This window comes from Erpetoichthys calabaricus, chromosome 17, assembly GCF_900747795.2.
Source record: "Erpetoichthys calabaricus chromosome 17, fErpCal1.3, whole genome shotgun sequence".
Classification (NCBI taxonomy): domain Eukaryota; kingdom Metazoa; phylum Chordata; class Cladistia; order Polypteriformes; family Polypteridae; genus Erpetoichthys; species Erpetoichthys calabaricus.
In genome coordinates, this window is record NC_041410.2 from 63,856,538 (window position 1) to 63,879,297 (window position 22,760).

Consider the following 22,760-nt stretch of genomic DNA (forward strand, 5'->3'; position numbering starts at 1 on the left):
TTCCCCAGATGTCTACATGACCATCATCATCATCATCAGATTCTTTCACATGAAACCTGAAAGCCATAAGGACTAATTTACATAATTTATGTTAGGTAGAATGCCCAGTGGGGGCTGGGCTGTCTCTTCGCCTTTCTCTGATTCATCTGGGGTTTTTTTTTTTGTTTGTTTGTTTGTTTGTTTTTTCTTTCCTCCAGGCCATGTGACCTTACTTTGTTTTGTTAATTATTGCCCAGTCTTATTTTTATTTCATATAAATTTTAAATCCACACCATTGTTATGAAAACATGCTATATAAATGTTGTTGTTGTTGTACAAGACGTTTTATTACAGAAGTTTCCATACAGATATCTTTGATGGGTACAACGTTTTAAATGTACCTGCAGTTACATACTAAAAGCAAATTGATGAGCAGTTATTTTTACAAGATATTTGCCTCTCACAATTGTGGCCACATATTTCTAAAGTCAACTTAACCTATAACAGCACTGCTATTGATGCAAAAAATATGACCTCTGTGATATTTAGTGAATACTTGTACAGTAAAACCTTGGATTGCAAGTAACTTGGTCTGCAAATGTTTTGCAAGACCAGCAAGAATTTTTACTAAATTTTAACTTGATAAACAAGCAAGGTTTTGCAATACAAGTAGTATGTATACGCTTTATGTGTTAAGCGCCACGTGATCACAACTGAGCCGATGGTGGTTCTCTCTCTTTAACTGTGGGATTGTGGGTAATCGTCTCCCATACTCGGTCTCAGTTGGCGTGCATCACTCGTTTAGTAAACATCCGCACAAGAGTATACTGTTTACTATAGCATTGTGACCACGTGTGTGTGTAAAGCATTTTTTTATTTTGTGTCCAAGTGTAATGAATGTAATGACTGTTCTTTAGTAACTGTACTGCAACAAAACATTTTGTAGAAAAGCACCACCTGAATAAGGCTGTAGCAGTGCGAGTGGTGAATCTGTTTAACGACATTGCAATGTCACATTTCCGCCAAATCCTCAAAAGGATGCAAAATCAACTGTCATTGGATAGGTTCCTTGTTAAAGTCGCAAAAAAAGAAAAGGATTCCAGTGAGCCAACAGATAGCAGTGATTCCATTAGTTATAGTGAATGTCGTCCTACACAATAACCCTTCTTCTCCTCTCTTCTCTCTCGTCTCCTTCACACCAGCCATGATTCTTTTCAAAGATAAAGTGCAGGTTAATTTGTTTTATGTATTTTTACTGTCTATTTTGTATAAATCATTTTTATATGAATATTTTTGAGGTGTGGAATGAATCATCTGAGTTACCATTATTTCTTATGGGGAAATTCGCTTTGATATATGAGTGCTTTGGATTACAAGCACGTTTCTGGAACGAATTATGCTCGCAAACCAAGGCACCACTGTATCAGTATAACATGATGTATGTTTATACACAAAAAATATTCAAACCATTCCTTTGTGAAATAAACATTTGCTTAAAACTATGTTCACCTTGTCTTTGATCAGGAAAACAAGCATGATCACTAGTTCTGCTTCTGTTATTTAACATAAAATATTCTTCCACACTTTCAAACCAACCTTGACCAAATAGTTAAGTCATAGAAGATACCACTTAAAATGTTACATTTTAGGCTTAATATTTTGACCTCTACAGGTGCTTAGTATACTATGAGATGCAAATCTTCAAGTATTTTTTGAGCCTAAGGCATGCTGGCTTTGTTTGTTTGCTAACACAAAACAAATGGGACTTTTCCCCACTCTTGTCTTTGCCATTGGACTCCTCTTAAATTTCCCAGAGTTGTTTGGCACCATTTCTCAGGAAGAGTTCCACTTTTTTTTGACAAGGTGCTCGCTTCCTTGGCCTTTGGCTGTTTACAATGGATGTAAATGAAAGGTGTGATCCTATATATATGATCCTATATATCCTATATCCTATATGTGATCCCTTTCACTGAGTCCCTGAGGCATCTTGAATTTTCATCCCCTTTTTGGAAGTCTCTCCAGCATAATCAGTGCAGGGAGACTGAGCAAGCTGTGACAATATGCAAATAACATTAAATACATTAAATTGTATTTCACTTTATCTCGTGGATATTTTAGTGCTTACATTACATATAACCCAGTATGAACTGAAGAAGTATACCTCTGCTTAAGCTTATTTGATATTTTGCTCTTTTTTTGCTGAAAATTTTTAAAGTAAAAAAAAATAAAGCTGTTAAACCTTGCTACAGCCGTTCCTGTTCCTATACTTTTTAATTTCTTCCATTTGGAAGTTTTGGGAGCACCATCTTTTTAAAGGCTACAAATTCAGAAGTCTATTTTCTAACCTATAAATGCTTTATCAGTGGCATTACATTTTTAATCCCCACTTTTTCTGTTATGGAGTTGTAAGAAACTTGCAGCCATGGCTAGCAGAAATCATCAAATGCACTGATTTCCTGAAACATTTCACACACGCCCTCTAGTGGCTATTAGAGGATTGGAGTGATAGTGACACACAGACCCATCTGGGCTTTTATTTATGTGATTACATTTGTTATACATGTATGTGTTAAGAGCAGATTAATATGTAACTTTTCTGTCTCGCTCTTTTATTTTCAGGTGATAGAATGCTTTTCTCACCTGATAGAACGGAGCAGATAAATCTACATGCCATGCTAACCCAAGAAATCTCAGACACAAGTAGAAATTTCTTAAAGAATATGTAAAAAAGTGATTTGTTTTGTGACCTTAAATTAATTTTAGAAGTTTAAGTGATGCAAGTCAGCCTGATATTGCAGTAATTTTGTGTGGGTGGTCAATGTGTAATGCCTGTGATAGATTTAAGTTAAACATTAGCACTAGCATTATTCATTAAAAATAAAATTAGAACACAAAAGTATATCTAATACAAAATGTAGCTTCCTTGCTTAAAATTGGTGCATAGCATGATGGGAAACTGATACATATTACTACCAAAACCTTTCTTTACAACACAGTTTTCACATTCACAGTAATAAATGTTATTTGAGAAATACCTCAGATTATGTTTTCATTCATTCATTTTCTCAATCTACTTCTTGCTGTGCAAGATTGCAGGGAGCTATTCCTTAACATAACAACATAAGATAAAACACCATTTAACAAAACCATATTTAATCGAATAAAATATATATGTGATAAAGCTGATGTGGTGATCACAGTGAATTTAACATTTGCAAACATCGAATGCGAACTTCAAATGATGTTCATAGAAAATTAGTATTTTTCTCATCTTGTTCCTTTCAAGCCTGACATGGATAACACAGCTGTCTATATCTTGTAGTGATTACAGTATGTGTACATTTGGAATTCTCTTTGAACATACAGAAATGTACACCAAAATAATGAGTTATAGTTTACAGAAAGCAGACTTTATGGGGATGAGGAAACATCTTGAAAACATAGAATGGGAAATTAAAATTATTAAACTATAAATAATGATGGAACCATGCGGTGGGTTGGCACCCTGCCTGGGATGGGTTCCTGCCTTGTGCCCTGTGTTGGTTGGGATTGGCTCCAGCAGACCCCCGTGACCCTGTGTTCGGATTCAGCGGGTTGGAAAATGGACGGATGGATGGAACCACTTCAGACACATCCTGATCCAGTACCACCTAAAATCTATCCCAAAAACAAATACAGTGAAAAAATAAATACAATAGCCAAAATGCTTGAATAAGGAAATCATTAAAAATGCAAGTCTGAAAAGAAAATTACAAAAAAATCCCAAAAAAATCAAACTTTGACCTATACCAAGCCATAAAATAGGGAATAAAAATTCAAAAGTTTTAAAAGAAAAACTGGAAAAAAGAACTGCTGCTGTAGCCAAAGCAGATAACTAACAATTCTTCCACTGCAGGTGTGGTAGAAAACAGTGAAATTCTGGCCTGTATATTTGGGAATTTACCAACAGTGCTAGAACTATTCTCCCAACTATAACTTCAAATGGGAGAAATACCCATTGAGTAGAAAGTTGCAAATATAACTCTTGACTATGAGAAGGGAGACAGAATGAATCCTTGTAAGTACAGACCAAAAACCCATACTTCTATAATATACAAAACTATGGAAGTTATAATCATAAATAAATTAAAAGGTTACATATATTAAAGTAGCCAGTCAATGAGAGAGAGAGGTCCTGCCAAACCAATCTGTTAGTATTCCAGTTGCATGTTCAAAAAACACCTAAGTAAAAGCAAATCATATCACATAAATTACTTAGACTTTCATAAGGCCTTTGATACAATTCCACACCAAATAATAATTGTGAAACTAGAATATTTTTTCACTTTGTATAATATTCCAAAGAGACAGAATACAATTCAGGAGAGGATGGTCCAAATAAGTTAATGTCATCAGTAGAGTCACTCAGTGGTCTGTCCTTATGACTATTTCCTTTTCTAATTTTATTAATTAATGGCTTAATTCTGGCACAGTTAGTCAGCTTGTGAAATTCACAGGTGATGCTCAAATCTAAGGGATAGCAAATACTGAGTAGGAAGCAAAAATAATTCATAAACATCTGAACAGTCTTCAAAACTGGGCAATCGCTTGGCAAATGGATGTTAATGTACTAGCATTAATGTGCAGTAGCAGTCATGCAGTGTTAAAGTGCAATGTATAAAGAACATTAATTATCAATAATTATTAATTGAAGATGAGCAACATTGAACTGCAAGAAGCAAACTCTGAAAATAATTTAATTGTTTAGGTTGTGGCAGCATTCTTATCATTGACGCAGTTAGCATAAGCAGTTAAAAAGGCAAACAGATAGTACATTATTTTGTAAGGTGTTGGTTCAATATAAATCAAGGGACGTTATGCTTAGAGTGTATTGATGTTGCCAGTTTTCCAACATGTACAGTATGCTTCCTGAACCTGGGATGAAACTGGCTTACTTGGAGAAAACCCGAAGCCTTTGCGACTCTGACACATTGTACAGTATTGCTTAAAGGTTTGGTAGCTCATTTTGCTACTTTGTAATGTTATGTTTTTGTTGATAATCCACAGTATAAAATTCTTCATTTGATTTTAATATTTATTTCTCAACAGTACATTGCAAGGTTAATTACACTAACGTTCATGAGAGGTAAGCCAAGAAAAAACAACTGCATTCAAAAGAGAAAATTTGTGTTGACATTGGTAAAAGCAAACTGGGTGACCTTATAGACAGAAGAATGTTGCTTAATTAGGTTCATTCAAAGTTCATCTTTTTGTCATCAACAAAAGTAACATATTTAGCTGAAACAGTGTAGTAGAATTTCATGCTGCACTGTACATTGTATTATAATGTTTTCATGGAAAAAATGTTCAACTTTATTTGAAACAAATTTAAAATAGAGGTAATAAGTACCTTTTTGGCTACTACATAGGGTAATGTAAAGTAAATTAGGCTGCAATGAGCGTACTGCTAGTTACTATAACTTAAAAGTATCTTTTATAGCTGACACTATCTTGAATAACAGCTAATTGTTGTGATTTGCTTTAGAAAGTTAATTTATAGTCCTCATGCATAATAACTTAGTGTATGTTGTAATGTAATCATGCAAGATGAACTTCTGAAATGGTATCTGTATATTACCAGGAATTTTCATATCTTTCTATTATAAAAGAAAATGTTGGGATGAGACATTCTCAGAGATAATTTCAAGTCCCACGAGACAAGACTTTATACAAAGAGATTTTGAAAAGTCATGCTCTCCTCTAAAACATTTAGAACAACACCCATGATCCAATAACTTCTCATTCGTGTGAATACTATTGTCAGACACAGTTCCTGCGCTCTCAGCTCCAAGCGGGGTCAGAAATAAAAGATAAAGAGTAGAAAACAAAATAGAACGTCCTAAAGAGGTTCAAAAATGTTGGCGCAATACACATGCAGAGCAGGTTAGAGATTATGAAAGAACTAAAATACGAAAGTCTGAAAAAACTGATCGTAAAGATCACATTAGCGCTAACACACTGAAATTATTACTCGGTGGAATAACAGAACAGCAAAAAGAGATTGAATATATGGACATAGTTGATAAGACAGAAGTATGTACATATTGTTTGGCTTTAAACTTTAAGTTGGAGATTTGTAGATTGTCTAATTTGTGTTGCCATCAGGGAAAAGTAGTGTTTCTTCCTAATAAAGAGACGTATCTGCGAGAATTAAAAGATTTGTTGTTTGGTGAAAGTGAAATCCACATACGTGAACAGCAGGGATGCAAAGTGGCTGGCACAAAACGCAGGCCGGGGGGTTGGCGAGCGAAGTGAGCTCACCCCCTACTTTTATATATGTAAATTATTTTTGTTAAATCACATTTCTTTTATTAAAACTTATTTTCTAATTCCATACTATTTGTTACTGTATAGAACAAATGTCAAAGCATTAGAAATCTCAGCAGTTTTTTTCCTAGTATTTCTTTATCTATAATAATAAAAGGCAAAGCCCTCACTGACTGACTGACTCACTCATCACTAATTCTCCAACTTCCCGTGTAGGTGGAAGGCTGAAATTTGGCAGGCTCATTCCTTACAGCTTACTTACAAAAGTTAGGCAGGTTTCATTTCGAAATTCAAAGCGTAATGGTCATAACTGGAACATATTTTTTGTCCATACACTGTAATGGAGGAGGCGGAGTCACGTATCGCGTCATCACGCCTCCTACGTAATCACGTGAACTAAAAACAAGGAAGAGATTTACAGCACGAGTCACACGCGGGAACGAAGGTAAATGACGTTAATTTTTGACTGTCTTTTAATACTGTGTAAGCATACATATTAACACATGTGCAATTAAACGTGTGCATTTACGGGGTGATTTCTCAGGCTTAAAAGCTCACCTTTAATCAAACGCGGGAACAAAGGTAACTGACGTTGTTCACTGTCTTTTAATACTGTGTAACCATACATATTAACACATGTGCAATTAAACGTGTGCATTTACGGGGTGATTTCTCAGGCTTAAAAGCTCGCCTTTTACTAAAAAGGTAAATGCAAAACTATTTTCAATCATTCTATGATCTGCTTCTCATAACTGAAGGCACCGTGGCTGATGGTAAATGACGTTAATTTTTGAGTGTCTTTTAATACTGTGTAAGCATACATATTAACACGTGCAATTAAACGTGTGCATTTACGGGGTGATTTCTCAGGCTTAAAAGCTCGCCTTTTATGAAACGCGGGAACAAAGGTAAATCACGTTCTTCACTGTCTTTTAATACTGTGTAACCATACATATTAACACGTGCAATTAAACGTGTGCATTTACGGGGTGATTTCTCAGGCTTAAAAGCTCGCCTTTTACTAAAAAGGTAAATGCAAAACTATTTTCAATCATTCTATGATCTGCTTCTCACAACTGAAGGCACCGTGACTGATGTTACGTCACTTGCTGTCCGACCATAAGCTTTACCTGGTAGGTAGCCGGACACTCACTTCACTCCCTTTCGGGAATTGAACCTCTGAGGTTTTCTTTTGTTCTTAATTAAAATTTAAAACCAATACTTCACCGCTGCTAAGCCCCTCTAGCGCTGACGTCCGAGGTTCGATTACCGTAAGCAAGTGCAGTGAGTGTGTAATTACATTCACGGCATTCGTAGTCTGATTCACAATCTGATTGTATGGGTGCTTACTTCCAGGTAACGCTTACACTTGGCCACCAAGTCAGCTCGAAGTGATCACTCGAGTAAAGGCAGCTTCACAAAAAAACTGATCCTTAACAAACTGTTATTAGTATATTTTCCCTCAATTTAAAAACGTTTTATTTTCTTCTTAATAAAAATTTAAAAGCGGTACTTCGCCGGTGCGAAGCGCGTGGATTTCACCGACTGACACATACAGACATATTCATGAGTGCAGGTACTTCGGAAAGAAAGCACCGCGTAAACCTAAAGTTTAAATTAACTTCATAGACCTACAAAAGGTTGCCATTCATTTCAGGCAAGATTGCTTTTCTTCTGTACAACTATACGTTGCATTCTCAAAAGAGTGTGCTTGCACGGCTTCGGATATAGATATATATATATATGTATGTCTATATATAAATATGTAAGCTTATAAGTACTGCCTTACTTCTCTTAAGAAAGGAACATGTAATGATACTTGATTTAAACGATTCCATGTCTTCCTGGGTTTGCGTAGCTTATTGTCTAAAAAGGAGAAACCCTCATTTATAAAACTTTGCTGCAGATGACTTAGCTTATTGTCAATATCTTTACACGTTTTTTTAACACTTATTGACTGAAACGTGCTTTCACGAAAAAAGTTAGGGCTTTGCTACAGGATACACCCTCCACAAGTTAAGCAAGTAAAAATAAAATATATATTTCTGTTTTATTTAAACCTTTTAAGTTCGTATGCATAGCCCCATTTGGCTGTTTAATTTTTTTTTTCTTTCTTCAGTAATATTTAATCTCCTTAAAGAAAAAGAACATATCCATTTTACTTTTTTTCTATCTTTGTAGTAATATTTTAGTGTAAAAGAATAACCAGTATTTAAACTTTTTATGTTACTTTATACATTTATTTTACACAATGTTGAAAAATTAATAAAAAACCTACATATTTTGGCAGCTGCTGCTTTCATTTTCAATAAAATGAAAAAAGCTCTCCAAGACAAAACGTCAATAAAGAAGAAACAGTTTGCACTATCTAAAAATCAGAAACCCTCATTTATAAAAGTGTGCTGCAGATGACTTAACTGAAAATAAATGAATAGTTCCTATGTGTATAATACATGTTTATCTATTTTACTTATGCCTTTATTCCACCAACTTACAACATCTGAGGTACAATTTGTTACATTACTTTTGTTTTTTGCACAACATGCAGGTGAAGTGACTTCCTCAGGGTCACACAGTGGTGTCAGTACCAGGATTTGAACTGACAAGCTCCGGGTTTGCTGAAATATTACTGAAGAAAGAAAAAAAAACGAAAACGGGCAAATGGGGCTATGCATACAAATGTCCATCCGTCCATTATCCAACCTGCTATATCCTAAATACAGGAGCCACTAAGTACATATCTATATATACAGTATATATATATATATATATATATATATATATATATATATATATGTGAATGTATGTATGTATATATGTATGTCTATATATATATATATATATATATATATATATATATATGTAGATATGTAAATTTGTATATGTATATATATGTTTATGTGGATGTGTATATGTGTATATACGTATGTATATGTAGATATGTGTATATGTAGATATGTATATATATATATCTATATGTATATATATGTTTATGTGTGTGTGTCTGTGTATATTATATATATAAAAGACAGCAACACTCATAACAATGACAACACAATTACATTGACAATCATGTTACGTTATTTTTAAAATGTTTCCTTTTTTTTTTTTCATAACCTCTTTAACACACTACTTCTCCGCTGCAAACCGTGGGTATTTTGCTATACATATATATATATATATATATATATATATATATATGTGTCTGTATGTGTATATACAGTATATATATTTATATATATATATATATATATATATATATATATATATATATATATATATGTGTGTGTGTGTGTATGTATGTATGTGTGTATATGTATGTGTATATATATGTTGATATATGTATATATATGTGGATGTCTATATGTATATATATATATATATATGTAGATATGTGTATATGTAGATATGTATATAAGTATATATGTTTATGTATATATATGTTTACATAACCTCTTTAACACACTACTTCTCCGCTGCGAAGCGCGGGTATTTTGCTAGTTAGTTATATAAGCTTCATTTTTTTTAAATGTGTAGTATGCATTTATAATTAACTAATATAAAAATGATCTTTGATTATTGTTTGCTTTTTTCTTTCTTGCAGAGGCAGAAGATCGGCCTGTTAAACTGTTTTCTGCAGAGGGTGTTTTTAATTATTCCACTTTGCTTTTAAATGAAGATAAATCAGTTCTGTATGTTGGTGCAAGAGAATCCCTGTTTGCTTTGAATGTCTCCAATTTTGGGAACAGCAAACTGAACAGAAATGTAAGTGTGTGCATTTTTTAACTCCAAAACGTTTCATCTTTTTTCCCAAAAAGTTGACCATTTCAGTCAGTATGGCCCAGTCTGTATTTACCAGTCATGTCCTGAGCCTATAGACATTTATTTAAATGTTGTCTTTTTAGCTGTTTTTCTTTAAGTATCTTTTTTTTCCTGGAGGTCTGTTTCAGAGGCTTGATGGTACCATCCAACAGTGTGCATTATGACAATGTATACTTTAAATTATGAAATTACTGTAATACAGATTCAGTAACTGTAACCATTAGACAGAGATGCATCTCTTTGACTTTAGACTGGTATTTCAAAGTGGGATCTTCTGCTCTACTTTCCTGTCAGTTAAGCCACTCTGGGCTTCAGCCCAAAATGAAAACATTCATGATGATAAGTGTTTTAAGTTGTATTCTTCATTCCAGCTGACATGGAGCGCCCCTGATAATAAACGAAAACAGTGCAGCTTTAAAGGAAGAAACCTGCAGGTGAGCATTGACTGAACATGAGAGAACAAAACTGAAGACTGTTTGATAGATAATGCTATCTGTATTATATAAGATCTACTCGGGTTGCTGGAGAAAATATTTTAAATGATTATATTAAGCAATACTTGATATATTTTAGTTTGCCTCTGTTGAGATGTTTTGTTTTCTTTTTCAAGTTTTACTGTTAATGTATTTAAACTCATTTACCTGATTGTGTTTCCTAGCTTGTGAGTTAGCTATCAGGAGAATTAATACAAACCTTTATTCATATACTGTATATATCCATATGATGGCTAGAGAAAAAGTATACTGTATAGAGGTAGGATTGAGTGAACTGAAACACTCATTGTATAAGACCTCTCCTGCATTGGCATCAACTCTGATACACAGCTGAAAACTAGACCCATTAAGCAGTATCGCTGGTAAAGAAGAATTAAATATAGGGAAAGGATACAGATCCTTAGACTTTTGATTCTTTTTTTTTTTTTTAGTGAAGTTTTATGATTTATCAAAATAGCCAAGCCATATGTTTAATTGTGTCTAGATGTATATCTTCCCAAATCTGATTTTTTCAAATGAGTTTCCAGTAGAAAGCTAGTATCAATTTTGCTTTGATGCACAATATGTAAACAGCACGCTCCGCGATGAGGGGATTTGAGGCTGTTTATGTTCCAAGAAACAATCTTTAATTTGATTATGTGGGATCAATAAGACTTGAAGTGAGAGGAAATATGGGCATAAAAAAACTGATACAGCACAGCAAAGAAAAATAAACTTGTATGAGAGCAAACTACTTCCTTCTCCTTTAACTCATCTTGCACTATCCCCAAAATGTCAAGTGATTATATAAAGGAAAGATAAGAAGGTAACACGATAGAATAGGATAGCAAACTTTACAAGATAGATAGATAGAAAATAACTGTATAAATTCTCACTTTATCAGCAAACAAATCAGAACAGGAAAAAACGTCTCTGAAGTGTCCTCCTACAAATTACCAAACTGTCACTTGGTGCCTAAATGCATGTGTCTTGCGGACCATGTTTTTGAACCATTGGCAAGAACTTTAACAGCTCAAACAGCTAAAAAACAAAGATTAGTTTATTTTATTAAAACCAAACATTGATGTTAAAGTGAGCCATATTCTGTTCTGTGTGAGAGGAAGTAGTCAGAGGCATTTTACTTTTGTTAGCACTTTTCTGTTTCAGTATCTTAGTTTCTGACTTCATCCTGAAGACATACTTAACAACTAATTAGTAGTCTTATCATAAGAATGTTTTGAGATTAACTTTAAAAATGATGCTTCTCTTTTCAGACCGACTGCTTCAATTATGTCAAAGTCTTCCTGCAACTCAATAGTACTCACTTATTTGCATGTGGGACCTATGCGTTCAGCCCCATCTGCACATATATTGTAAGTACATCTGTTCAGGGACTGGTCAGAAATAAGACTTGATTCTTTTTATATACAGGTAATTTTCTTCCAGGTAATGATTTATTTCTTTGAGATTGGAGGTTATTTTCTAAGAGCATTTTGACATTATTTATATGGATAATTTTCAGGCAATGATAATGCAATTAGTAAAGATTATCAGTCTCCCACTTCAGTTAACATTACCTTTTCATTCCCAGGTTTTATATGTTTTAATGGTGTTTCTAAAATTTTCCTCCATGCCACTCACTTAGTATGTAAAGTTGGCCTCACACCAAGATATTTCAGTTTTTATTGTTTCCTTTAATTTTTGATTGCATTATTTGTTGACATAACTGCTTCTTACCTATCATAAGTATATTGAAAACTAGGTAATAGGAGCTAACAAAGTTTCTTTCTTAACCCTTTACAGAAAATTTCAGATTTCAGCTTAGTAAAAAATGCAGAGGGCATTGTGACTGAGGAGGGCCGGAGCCGATGTCCATTTGATCCAGAATACAAGTCTTCTGCTATCATTGTTGGTAAGAAAATAAACATTCACCACCTCTGTTAAATAGAATTGCACGTATTCGGTTTAGACAGAGTCCTGGGTGAATTTCTGGTGTTCCATATTTTTGTGCTTTTAGATCTGTTGCTTTATTCACACAATGATGTGGTGTGCAGTGAGCGGAATTGCCATGGACAGCATCCAAAATGAATTAATGGAAATAAGTATTTGTGTGAGTGTATTCTGTAAGGAACTAATTACTGTGCACCAGGATGCAAAAATTGCTTCTGGGATATGTTTCAGTCCTTTGAGAATACTGTACTTAAAAAATTTGGTTTACAAAATGGATGGGGAAATTGGAGTTATTACCTGGCAATTTTGATGATTGACTTATAGGCAATGCTAACTTTTAGTTGTGTTACTGCCACCCACAGCTTATATGGAAAGAAATGAAGATAAACTTATGTAAAAATCATCTTCTGATTTAATAGTCTTTTATCTTCAGTCTACTATATTCTGAACTCTAGTCAAAGCCTGTTGTCTTCATTTGTTTTTGTTCAATTTTAGATGGAGAATTGTATGCAGGAACTGTCAGTAACTTTCAAGGAAATGAACCCACAATTTATAAGAGTCTTGGTAATGGGACTCACTTAAAAACTGAGAACTCTTTGAACTGGCTCCAAGGTAATTTTAATTAAGTAAAATCTGACTTGTTCTGTTTGTATGTAGGTGCTTATGGAGCAGGGCATATGTTCTGTTAATGATGTATAGTGCTGACAATGTATACTTTCAATGTTCAGTTTTGTTGCAGTGTAATAGTTTACCATTTGTCATTGTATTTTCTGTGTCTTGTGTTTTGCTACTCACAAATTATTTACTTTTAACACTAGAACTACCAAAGCTTACGAGAAAACTCGTAAATCCCGCCCACCTTAAATCCACTGACACATCTCCATTCAGCGTCTTTTGTCTTGTAAATCTGCTTATGAGCTTCGTTATTCGGAACACATGCATTTCACACGTGTTCCGTATCTACAAAGATCTGTGCAAGTGTAGGATGTCAGGAAATGTTGAACACATACCTAAAAGACAAACTTTTTCCATGTTTTAGTACTAATGACAAAATGTAGACATGAAATGTATAATGTGTGAAGACTGAAGTCCTTATATCAAATAAGCACTTTCACAAAACATACAAGACTGTAACCGAAGAAAAAGAAATCAGGTTAGTGTTGCTGGTTATCCTGACTTCTTGGTTGGCGTATAGCGGTTAGAGCTGCTGACTCATATTCAAGAGGTCCTGGGTTCGAGTCTTAACGTGTCCCAAAATAAACTTTTTGAGTAGTGAGCTGTTCTTATTTTTACTATCTATACTAATAAAAGGCAAAGCCCTCACTGACTCACTCATCACTAATTCTCCAACTTCCCGTGTAGGTAGAAGGCTGAAATTTGGCAGGCTCATTCCTTACAACTTAGTTACAAAAGTTAAGCAGGTTTTATTTTGAAATTCTACATGTAACGGTCATAATGGTCGACAACGTCCGCCATGTTAAACTTTCTTATTTATGCCCCCATCTTCACAAAATTTGGTAGGCGGCTTCCCTGCGCTAACCGAAACTGATGTACGTACTTATTTCGGTGGTATGACGCCACTGTCGGCCGCCATATTGAACTTTCCAACGGTCTTTGTTACTTATAGGCCCATCTTCAAGAAATTTGGTACGCGGGTTCCCAATGCTAACTGAATCCTACTTATGTACATATATACGTCCATAGCCTGCAGCTCAGTCGCCGTGTGAGGCAGCGTTGGGTCCTCCATCCCCATGCCTCCCACGTAGTTGGCTGCCTGCCTTTATAAGGCCGTCCATCGCTCCGGTCTCTTCATTCCCTTCCTTGCTTTTCACGTCTCCCTACTGATAACTGCAGCCTTTTTATTTAATCCACGGCTTCTCCGCTGTTTCATTGTTCATTTATTACGATTATAGTTATTGTGTAGGTGTTTTAGACTTAGTTTACATTGTTCAGGTACCCATTTCCTTTATCGTTTCAACCGTATTCCCATTAATATTTCTATCGAGGTGATCACCATCGATCAAAGAACTGTCACTTACCGAGTGGTTTCCATGCCCGGAGATGGCAACTGCCTTTTCCATTCTCTGTGTTACATATTGCACGGCCATATCAGGCTCACTCTTGATATCCGGAGGAACATTGGTGTCTTACAGTATCTTTTGTGGAAATGCTTATTTGATATTTGGACTTCAGTCTTTTGTTGTTTGTACTAAAACATGGAAAAAGTTTGTCTTTTAGGTATGTGTTCAACATTTCCTGTCATCCTACACTTACACAGATCTTTGTAGACACGGAACACACGTGAAATGCATGTGTTCCGAATAACGATATATTTTTTAGCCTAGGTACCTGACTCCCTCATAAACGAGGCTTCAGTTGGGAGAGGTTTTTGCAGATTCTCCGGCGGTGGAGGGGATAGTATAGCAGGCTGCTTGGGATTATCGACACATTTACAAGACAAAAGACACTGAATGGAGACGTGTGAGTGGATTTAAGGTGGGCCGGATTTACAAGTTTTCTCGTAAGCTTTGGTAATTCTAGTGTTAATAGATCCCAGGTTGGTGTTGGCTGTGAACACAAGTTCACAATTTCCACACTAACTCTTAGTTTTATTTCTTAGTGGTGTTTTGCAGACATAAATATTAGAGTAATGAATTTTGCCTTTTGGCCATCCATCCATCCATTTTCCAACCCGGCCATTTTGACTAAATTATGTTTTTCAAATAATGACACAGCTGACCAAAGAGCAGCAAACTATGGTGCAGACGATCCAGATTTTTTTTTTCTTTAGCTTTGAACTAGGTAGTGTCCTTTTCAAGATGGTGCTCATTTAGATGATGAATAATAAAATTTGTATTATTATTTATCTTAACTCGGCTAAATAGAACAAGTGTTTTATGCTACCATTTTGTTGTTGTCTTCACTCATGATGGAAATAATAAACCAGCAAACCACATAGTGTTTACTCTTTGTTTTGTAGCATGTACAGTACTTAATGTGTCATCATGAAGGTCTAGCATGTGCAAAATAATCTTGATATCAGGCATTATACCGATACAATTTTTTGAACTCCATTAGAGGCCAATGTGATGCCAGATTTGTTTGTGTCACTAATTAGTACCCGCACTCATGATTATCCATCATTATTCACAAACAAGAATCTCTTATAAATATTTCTCTTGTGGTTCGTCCTGCTTCCACTTCAAAACCGGTCCCGCCCACACGCAGCCGACACGGCATTTCTCGACTCCAATTCGTCCTCTTCCAAACCCTTCCCCACGCTACCTGCAGCTCCTCTTCAAAACCAGTCCCACCCAGACGCAGCCAACACGGCATTTCTTGATTCCTATTCGTCCTCTTCCATGTCATGCACTATACTGGCCTGCTGAGCGTAATACATCCAACAAATACTCGAGGTGCTGCCACAACGGTAAAGTAGCTTTACCACCTTTGCGGGAGCCACCTGTGTCTTTACAACAGCTTCTTACACAGCAAACATCAGAAGCTAAAAATTATCGTGAACACGTTCGAGACTACAACTCTTTTCTAGCGTTTGCTTCCATGGGAGCACAGATAACTCAACCTCTTGGCCATGTACCATACTGTTTTAAAATACACAGGCAAATTTATCACCAAATCTCTCCACTATACGCTAACACTTCTACCTCTCCAGGATATGGACAGTTGTATGTTTTTGACACAGCGCAAGCTACTGAAGTACGCTTACAAAATAAAGCAAACTCTGCATGTGGCGAAAATGTACTTCTCCAGCTAGATTTCATGCTCAGAACCATCAACCCCTTCGCTAAATCATACAAACACATGCATGTAATCGCTCAGTCCAATCCAACAGCATCTGTACGAATGGTTTTCAAGGAAAACCCTAGGCAGGATTTATGACGATACAAAGCCCCGACATGTCACACCGATGTTGCAGGAATTTTCGTCGGAGAAGATGGCAAAACAACTGCCGAAAAGGACATTTGCATCTATCCCATAGGCAACTCCTGTAAACAGATTTCCACGCTCAATATGAATTGCGATCCTATGGTTTACCCACTTTTATTCCCTTGCGGAGACATTGGCTGGCACAAAGATTTAAACATGTTCCCGATAAAAGAATCGCCAAGCGAATAAGGCTTACTTAATGCCAATTTTATGCGTACAGATTAGCAATGAGGAATACATTTAGTATTTTGCACTCCAGCGGCAAACTATTCCAACAGTACGTCGTAAATGCGTATGTTAAAACAGAGGGCGCGTGTCTCAACTATCTCAGATTACATCAACAAGATCTGGTCGTGGAACTATCAGACGCACTACAAGCAAGCAAACGCTGAAAATAACAACGTACGTGTAGGCAAAATGATCATATTACCGTCCACATTTCCAGGAAGTCCAAGATACATGCAACAAAACTATCAGGATGCCATGGCCATAGTACGTAAATTCGGAAAGCCTGATTTATTTATCACTTTCACATGTAATCCTGCTTGGCCGGGAATTCTACACGCACACTGAGTCTTTCAAGAAGTATTTATTTCTTCTTGATTTCTGAATTCCTTTATCACGGTTTTCCGTTCCTATTCTTACACCACCGTATGCTACAGCGGGCAGAATAAAAAAGGAAATCTTTCATTTTAGCCTGCATCTAATATTTATGTTTTTTTAGTTATTATTAGCTTTCCTGTGCCATTTCCAAGTTAAGATATTATTTGTTCAGCTATTGTATTTTTTTTACTGTTATTTTGTCATTTAAGGGCAGATACCGTATTATCGTTTTACACCTTCATTTTAAGGAAGACAGTAAAGTTTACTGTGTGCCAATCAAGTGTCATGAGAGCAGTGTCAGGCATGTGTTTCCTTTCCTTGAATGAAATTGGGAATCAGCTACTGTTTTGGCAATTTGGGACAAATAGTACAAGCCTACCTCATACTGAGGCACCCAATGTTTTGATTTTGGTGGTCAGAATGAGCAAAGTATTGCAAGAGGGTCTTAATACTGTATTTGTACATTACTTTACAACTGAGGTGCAGAAAGCAGTGGCATGTCTTTTTGAGGCTTCCTATTGTGCTACTGTGCTCTTTTTATTAGTAGAGTTAAGGATAAGTTAAATGGTAGGAGGCTAGCTAGAATGTACATCTGAAAACAGTACATTAACACTGTGTAATATGTGCAGCATGAATTATCCATATTTTTATGTATGGAGCTGTGTGTGTACTCTTTTTACTCACCACCTTCCCTCCATGCCGTTAGTCACAGCAATGCAGATAAATGTGAAATGACTTACAGCAAGATGTTGATTTTGTCTCTTTCAGTTTGTTTGTTTTTATTTTGTGATAAGCAGTAGTTAAATGATATTTCATGCTTTACGACGAACGGTGCAGCTGCTTTAAAAGCAGTTTGCAGTTCATTGCTGCTTCTTTACAGTTGTCCTTAGTGTTCTCCATACATGAACAACAAAAGTATGCTTTACAAATTAGCAGTTTGAAAGCAAAAAATACAATTTTTAAAGTGGCAAACAGAGAAGCATCCAAATTGATTTAACTGGAAATGGATACCTTGTGTGATCGTCTACTGTGGCCTTTTCAGTTTGCCATTTGAAAATGCAAAAGCTAGCATCTGAATGTGGCTGAAAGCAAATTCATGAAAGTGAACATCTCACTATATTAGACTTAAATTGGGTTCAAATAGTAAATGATGGCATGTGCATAATAAAATTGGCTAAAATGAAATAAGCAATGCATCCAACATTTTATTGACATACTGTAGTTGTTTTGCAAAGGATAAGCTGTGGCATCCTTCAGTAATGAACTGCATTAAGCAAGCAGAAAAATGGATGTTTGGAAAATTGCCAATTAGAGTTTGCTAATCTTGGACTCTGAAATGTTTTCAGTGTTTTAATCATTATATTAAATGCTAAACTGTAGCCTACTAAAATTGATCTGAATTCAGAATAGACTGATTTTCTGTCAAACATAACATAGAGGTTGACCATAAAAGTCATGCTGGTGCACCTCTAGTAAGTTTTCCTTTGATATGGTGTCAGTATGGAAATGCAGTCCTCTAAGCTGCTTAAATTACTCCTTTATATGTTCTCATGCTTATCAGTATGATACTGTTCTCTCATTTCTGAACACCATTTATTGGCACACCTTGTTGCTTGACATTTTAGAATTATTTGGTGTATTACTGGAAATGTATCTAAGACATTATATTATCTAAGTTTCTAAGTCATTTTTCTATGTGTTTTTAAGAAAAATTATGAATTTCATTTTATTATTTCTGTTTTTATGAATTACATTTTTAACATATATTAATATTTCATGTGATTTAAACTTTGTCTAGCCATCTAAATTGCATTTTACAAGTAGGCAGTTTGCATTTGAATCTTCTCATAAAGAACTATTTAGGCATCCAAGCCTTATTTCAGATGCAGCTGTTGTTTATAAAATATCTGATATAATTAAAACACATTGTATCTTATAATTTCAGATCTTCATGTGCGAGTAAAAATTGGAACATTAATATTTATTAAAGATATTTTTAATATAATGTACATCTTTATCTGATTAAGAGTACCTTTGTAGTGTCCTAAAATGAGTATGAGATCAATGTGTACACAGTAAACATGAAATTTATTAAAGAAAACAAAAGTGTAAAAAATTAGGGAGTAAAAACCAAAACATTAAGTGTAGAAATATTAAATGTACACTAAAGGTGTTTTTTTTTTTTAAAAAAAACAGATCCTTCTTTTGTGGGAGCAGCATATATTCAGGAGAGCCTACCTTTAGGGAATCCAGTTGGAGATGATGACAAAATATACTTCTTTTTCAGTGAAACTGGAAAGGAATTTGACTTTTTTGATAACACCATTGTCTCAAGGATAGCCCGTGTCTGCAAGGTAAGATTTATTTTATGTATGTCTGTTGGGAATATGCATGTTATCCCTTTGTCTGATTTTTTTTCCTCCCACATCCTACAAACACAAGTATTAGGTTAATTGTTGACCCCAGTAAAGTCAGTAGGCTCTGTAATAAACTGTGTCCTTGTTTTGTGCAATCTATAAAATGTTGTAAATTGCTAACCTCGTTTCAGCAGATTTGTTAAGAAATTTGACTGCCATTTGCCCCAAATTAACTTCTTCTCATCCTTGCTTTACATGCCCTGTTCAGTTAAATTTATATAAACTACCCACCCTTCTGTCAACGTTACATAGATATTCTTGCTATTCCAGATGCCTTAACTCAACCAGTCCTTTTCTTTATTCTTTTATATACAAGGTGAGCCAAAATGAAGTGCATCATTTCTCAAGTTCATTGCGCGAGTTAAAGGCAGCCAAGTGGATTGGGGTGGGGGTCCTTTGATAGGTGGTTCCTTGTAGTTTTCAGTCGGCAACATGCCTTGGTCAAGTGCGCACCGTACTTTCACTGTTGAAGCATTCTTCAAAAACAACTAATTCATCATCACTATGCAACACGCCTTCCAAACACACTTCAGCATTTCTCCTAATGGTGACGTCCCTAATTGGAAAACAATTCTTCAGTGGGTGGGTAAATTTAGACAGATGGGTACAACATTGAACAGAAAATCTCCAGGCAGTCTTTGGACTGTACGGATACCTGAAAACATCCAAGGTGTAAGGGCATCAATTTTGCAGTCTCCTAGATGTTCATCACGCAAACATGCTTCTGCCTTAGGCACTTCCAACACGTCTTGATGAGGATTTTTGCATGAGGACCTTAATTTCCATCAATACAAAATGACTGTAGTGCAGAAACTCACTGAAAGAGACTGAGAGCTGTAGAGAATTGTGTGTGAACATGTGAACATTCTGCAAACCGTTGAAGATGTCATCATCATGTGCAGCAACGAGGCACATTTCCATTTTAATGTTTTCATAAATGAGCAAAACTTTCGCTATTGGGCTGAAACCAACCCTCATGAACTTCATCAGAGACCCCTGCACAGTGAGCATATTACAGTTTGGTGCAGTGTTGCAGAATTTGGCATTATAGGCCCTTACTTTTTTGAGGGTGTTGCAACAGTCACCGTCACTTCAGAAAGTTACATTAAAATGCTAGAGAACTTTTTGTGACCTCAACTAGAAGAAATGAATGTTGTTGATGCCCATACGGTGTGGAGATCCATGCAAGTTTGCAGGATATATTTCCGGGGAAGCTGATATCCCTGCGCAGCAATGTCGGGTGGCCTTCACTTTCGCCTGATCTCGCTCCTTGTGATTTCTTCTTGTGGGAATATCGAAGGTATACACACACCAACCTCAAAAGTTTGTATACCCTCTCTTGTGTCTTAATGAAATATATATTATCTTGTAGCAGTTTTGTAGAATCAACGTTTGAAATGTGACACTTCTTTTTGGCTCACCTTGGTACTAACACTACAGTTATTTTTATTAGTGTACACTTTTTTATCATCTGTTTTAACCAAGCCTACATCAAGAGTGACTTTGTGGTTTTTCAAGCCCACTCAGTATTGTACTGCTTTATATCTTTGAACCATATAAAACCCTTTTGCTCAAATTTTTTTTTTAAGAAATACCATGTTTAGTCAATGGTGAAAGGCACAATTGATCAGATGGATCCTATTGCCCTGCTTTGACAAATTTTAATATTTACATCATATAGTAGATTTTTATCCCAGTGTTTTCAGACACAACCGCATATGAAACACCATTCACTTACCATTTTTCTGCCCCAACTTTGTTCAGTTTTAGGGTTTTGCAGAGTCAGACTCTTATTATAGTTATCATGAGTTATTAAGTAAGAACCAGCCCTGAGCAGAATGCCAGTCTGTCACACAAAATGCACACACACTTATATTCACTCATGCTTTGCAAGTTTGGAGCTCGCAGTTAATATAACATGCACATGAGTGAAATGCTGGAGGCAACGGGAGGAACGTCTGTGCTGAAAGAGGTTCAACACACAAACTCCGTATAGACAGTTAAACAGGAATTTCACCATGCTCTTTCAAAAATTTAATCTCTGTATTGTTAAGTACTGTGATTTTCTAAGGAAAAAGTATAACATTTAAAATTTGTTCTCTCTCTATCAAACACATTACTTCCTCTATAGTATTTCAGTGTAGCAGTGGCTATACATATATCTCATCTTTTTTCATCACATTTTAGCTGTATTTTAACCCCACATCAGATAACATTTCATACAGCTTTTGAACACATCACTTTCCTCACCTATCATTTCAAGGTTTATTTACTTGAAAGCACTTAAAGATTCTCTGACGCAATTAGGATTTGGCTTTTCAATCTTTGAGTGATCCCATTCTTTCAGTTGACTTCTTAGCTTTATAAACCTTGTGGAATATGACCCGGACACAGACAGGCAGACTCCTCCAGAGACCTTGTCCTCCTTCCACCCGACTCAAGTCATCCTCTGAAGGGAAGCGGCCCCTTTAAATAAGCACCCGGATGTGCTCCAGGTGTGTCCCCGGCAATCTCCCACCAACACGCCCCAGTGTGGCGGAACTGCCGGCTGTATCCCCGGAAGCCCTCCGGGTGTCCCCTCTTCTGTCCCCCCAGCACTTGGAAGTGCCGAGGTCCAGGGTCCTACTGGTATTGGGGTGCCCCCTGGCGGTGACCACGGGCCCCTACAGGGTCGAGCTTCCCAGCTCTGTACCTATGGCCCCCAGGGCGGTCGCCCCCTCGAGGTCTGGAGGAGGCACAAGCCCTCCTCCAGTCTTCTCGGGCATCCCGGCTGGGTACCACCCCCATCCAGGTACCACAACCTCTTCTGTCACAGTCTGTGCAATTTCCCAACACCATATATTTCAAAAACAGGTAATTGTGGTATTTTTTAATTTCAGTTCATAGTGTTAGAAAGGTGTGATGGCAATAGGATATACAGTCAATTTTTGCAAAGAATCTCTTCTCTGTGCTCTCCTGTAACTTGACAGCAAAATATATATATTGTGTGTGTGTGTATATGTATGTGTTATGTATATATAATATATACAGTGGGTACGGAAAGTATTCAGACCCCCTTCAATTTTTCACTTTGTTATATTGCAGCCATTTGCTAAAATCATTTAAATTAATTTTTTTCCTCATTAATGTACACACCGCACCCCATATTGACAGACAAAAAAAAGGAATTTTTGAAATTGTTGCAAATTTATTAAAAAAGAAAAACTGAAATATCACATGGTCCTAAGTATTCAGACCCTTTGCTCAGTATTTAGTAGAAGCA

The 22,760-nt window shown here is 35.9% G+C and overlaps 1 protein-coding gene across 2 annotated transcripts in view; it reads left to right on the forward strand.

Annotated features, from left to right (window-relative positions):
• Window positions 1-22,760, forward strand: part of sema4ba (sema domain, immunoglobulin domain (Ig), transmembrane domain (TM) and short cytoplasmic domain, (semaphorin) 4Ba) — a 262,802-nt gene that overhangs the window by 197,384 nt on the left and 42,658 nt on the right. For both annotated transcript variants that reach the window (XM_051920216.1, XM_051920215.1), the window contains exons 3-8: window positions 9,890-10,050; window positions 10,479-10,541; window positions 11,855-11,953; window positions 12,384-12,492; window positions 13,026-13,142; window positions 19,278-19,435. In XM_051920216.1, coding sequence (XP_051776176.1) covers window positions 9,890-10,050; window positions 10,479-10,541; window positions 11,855-11,953; window positions 12,384-12,492; window positions 13,026-13,142; window positions 19,278-19,435 — 707 coding nt within the window. The remainder of the gene's footprint in view (window positions 1-9,889; window positions 10,051-10,478; window positions 10,542-11,854; window positions 11,954-12,383; window positions 12,493-13,025; window positions 13,143-19,277; window positions 19,436-22,760) is intronic.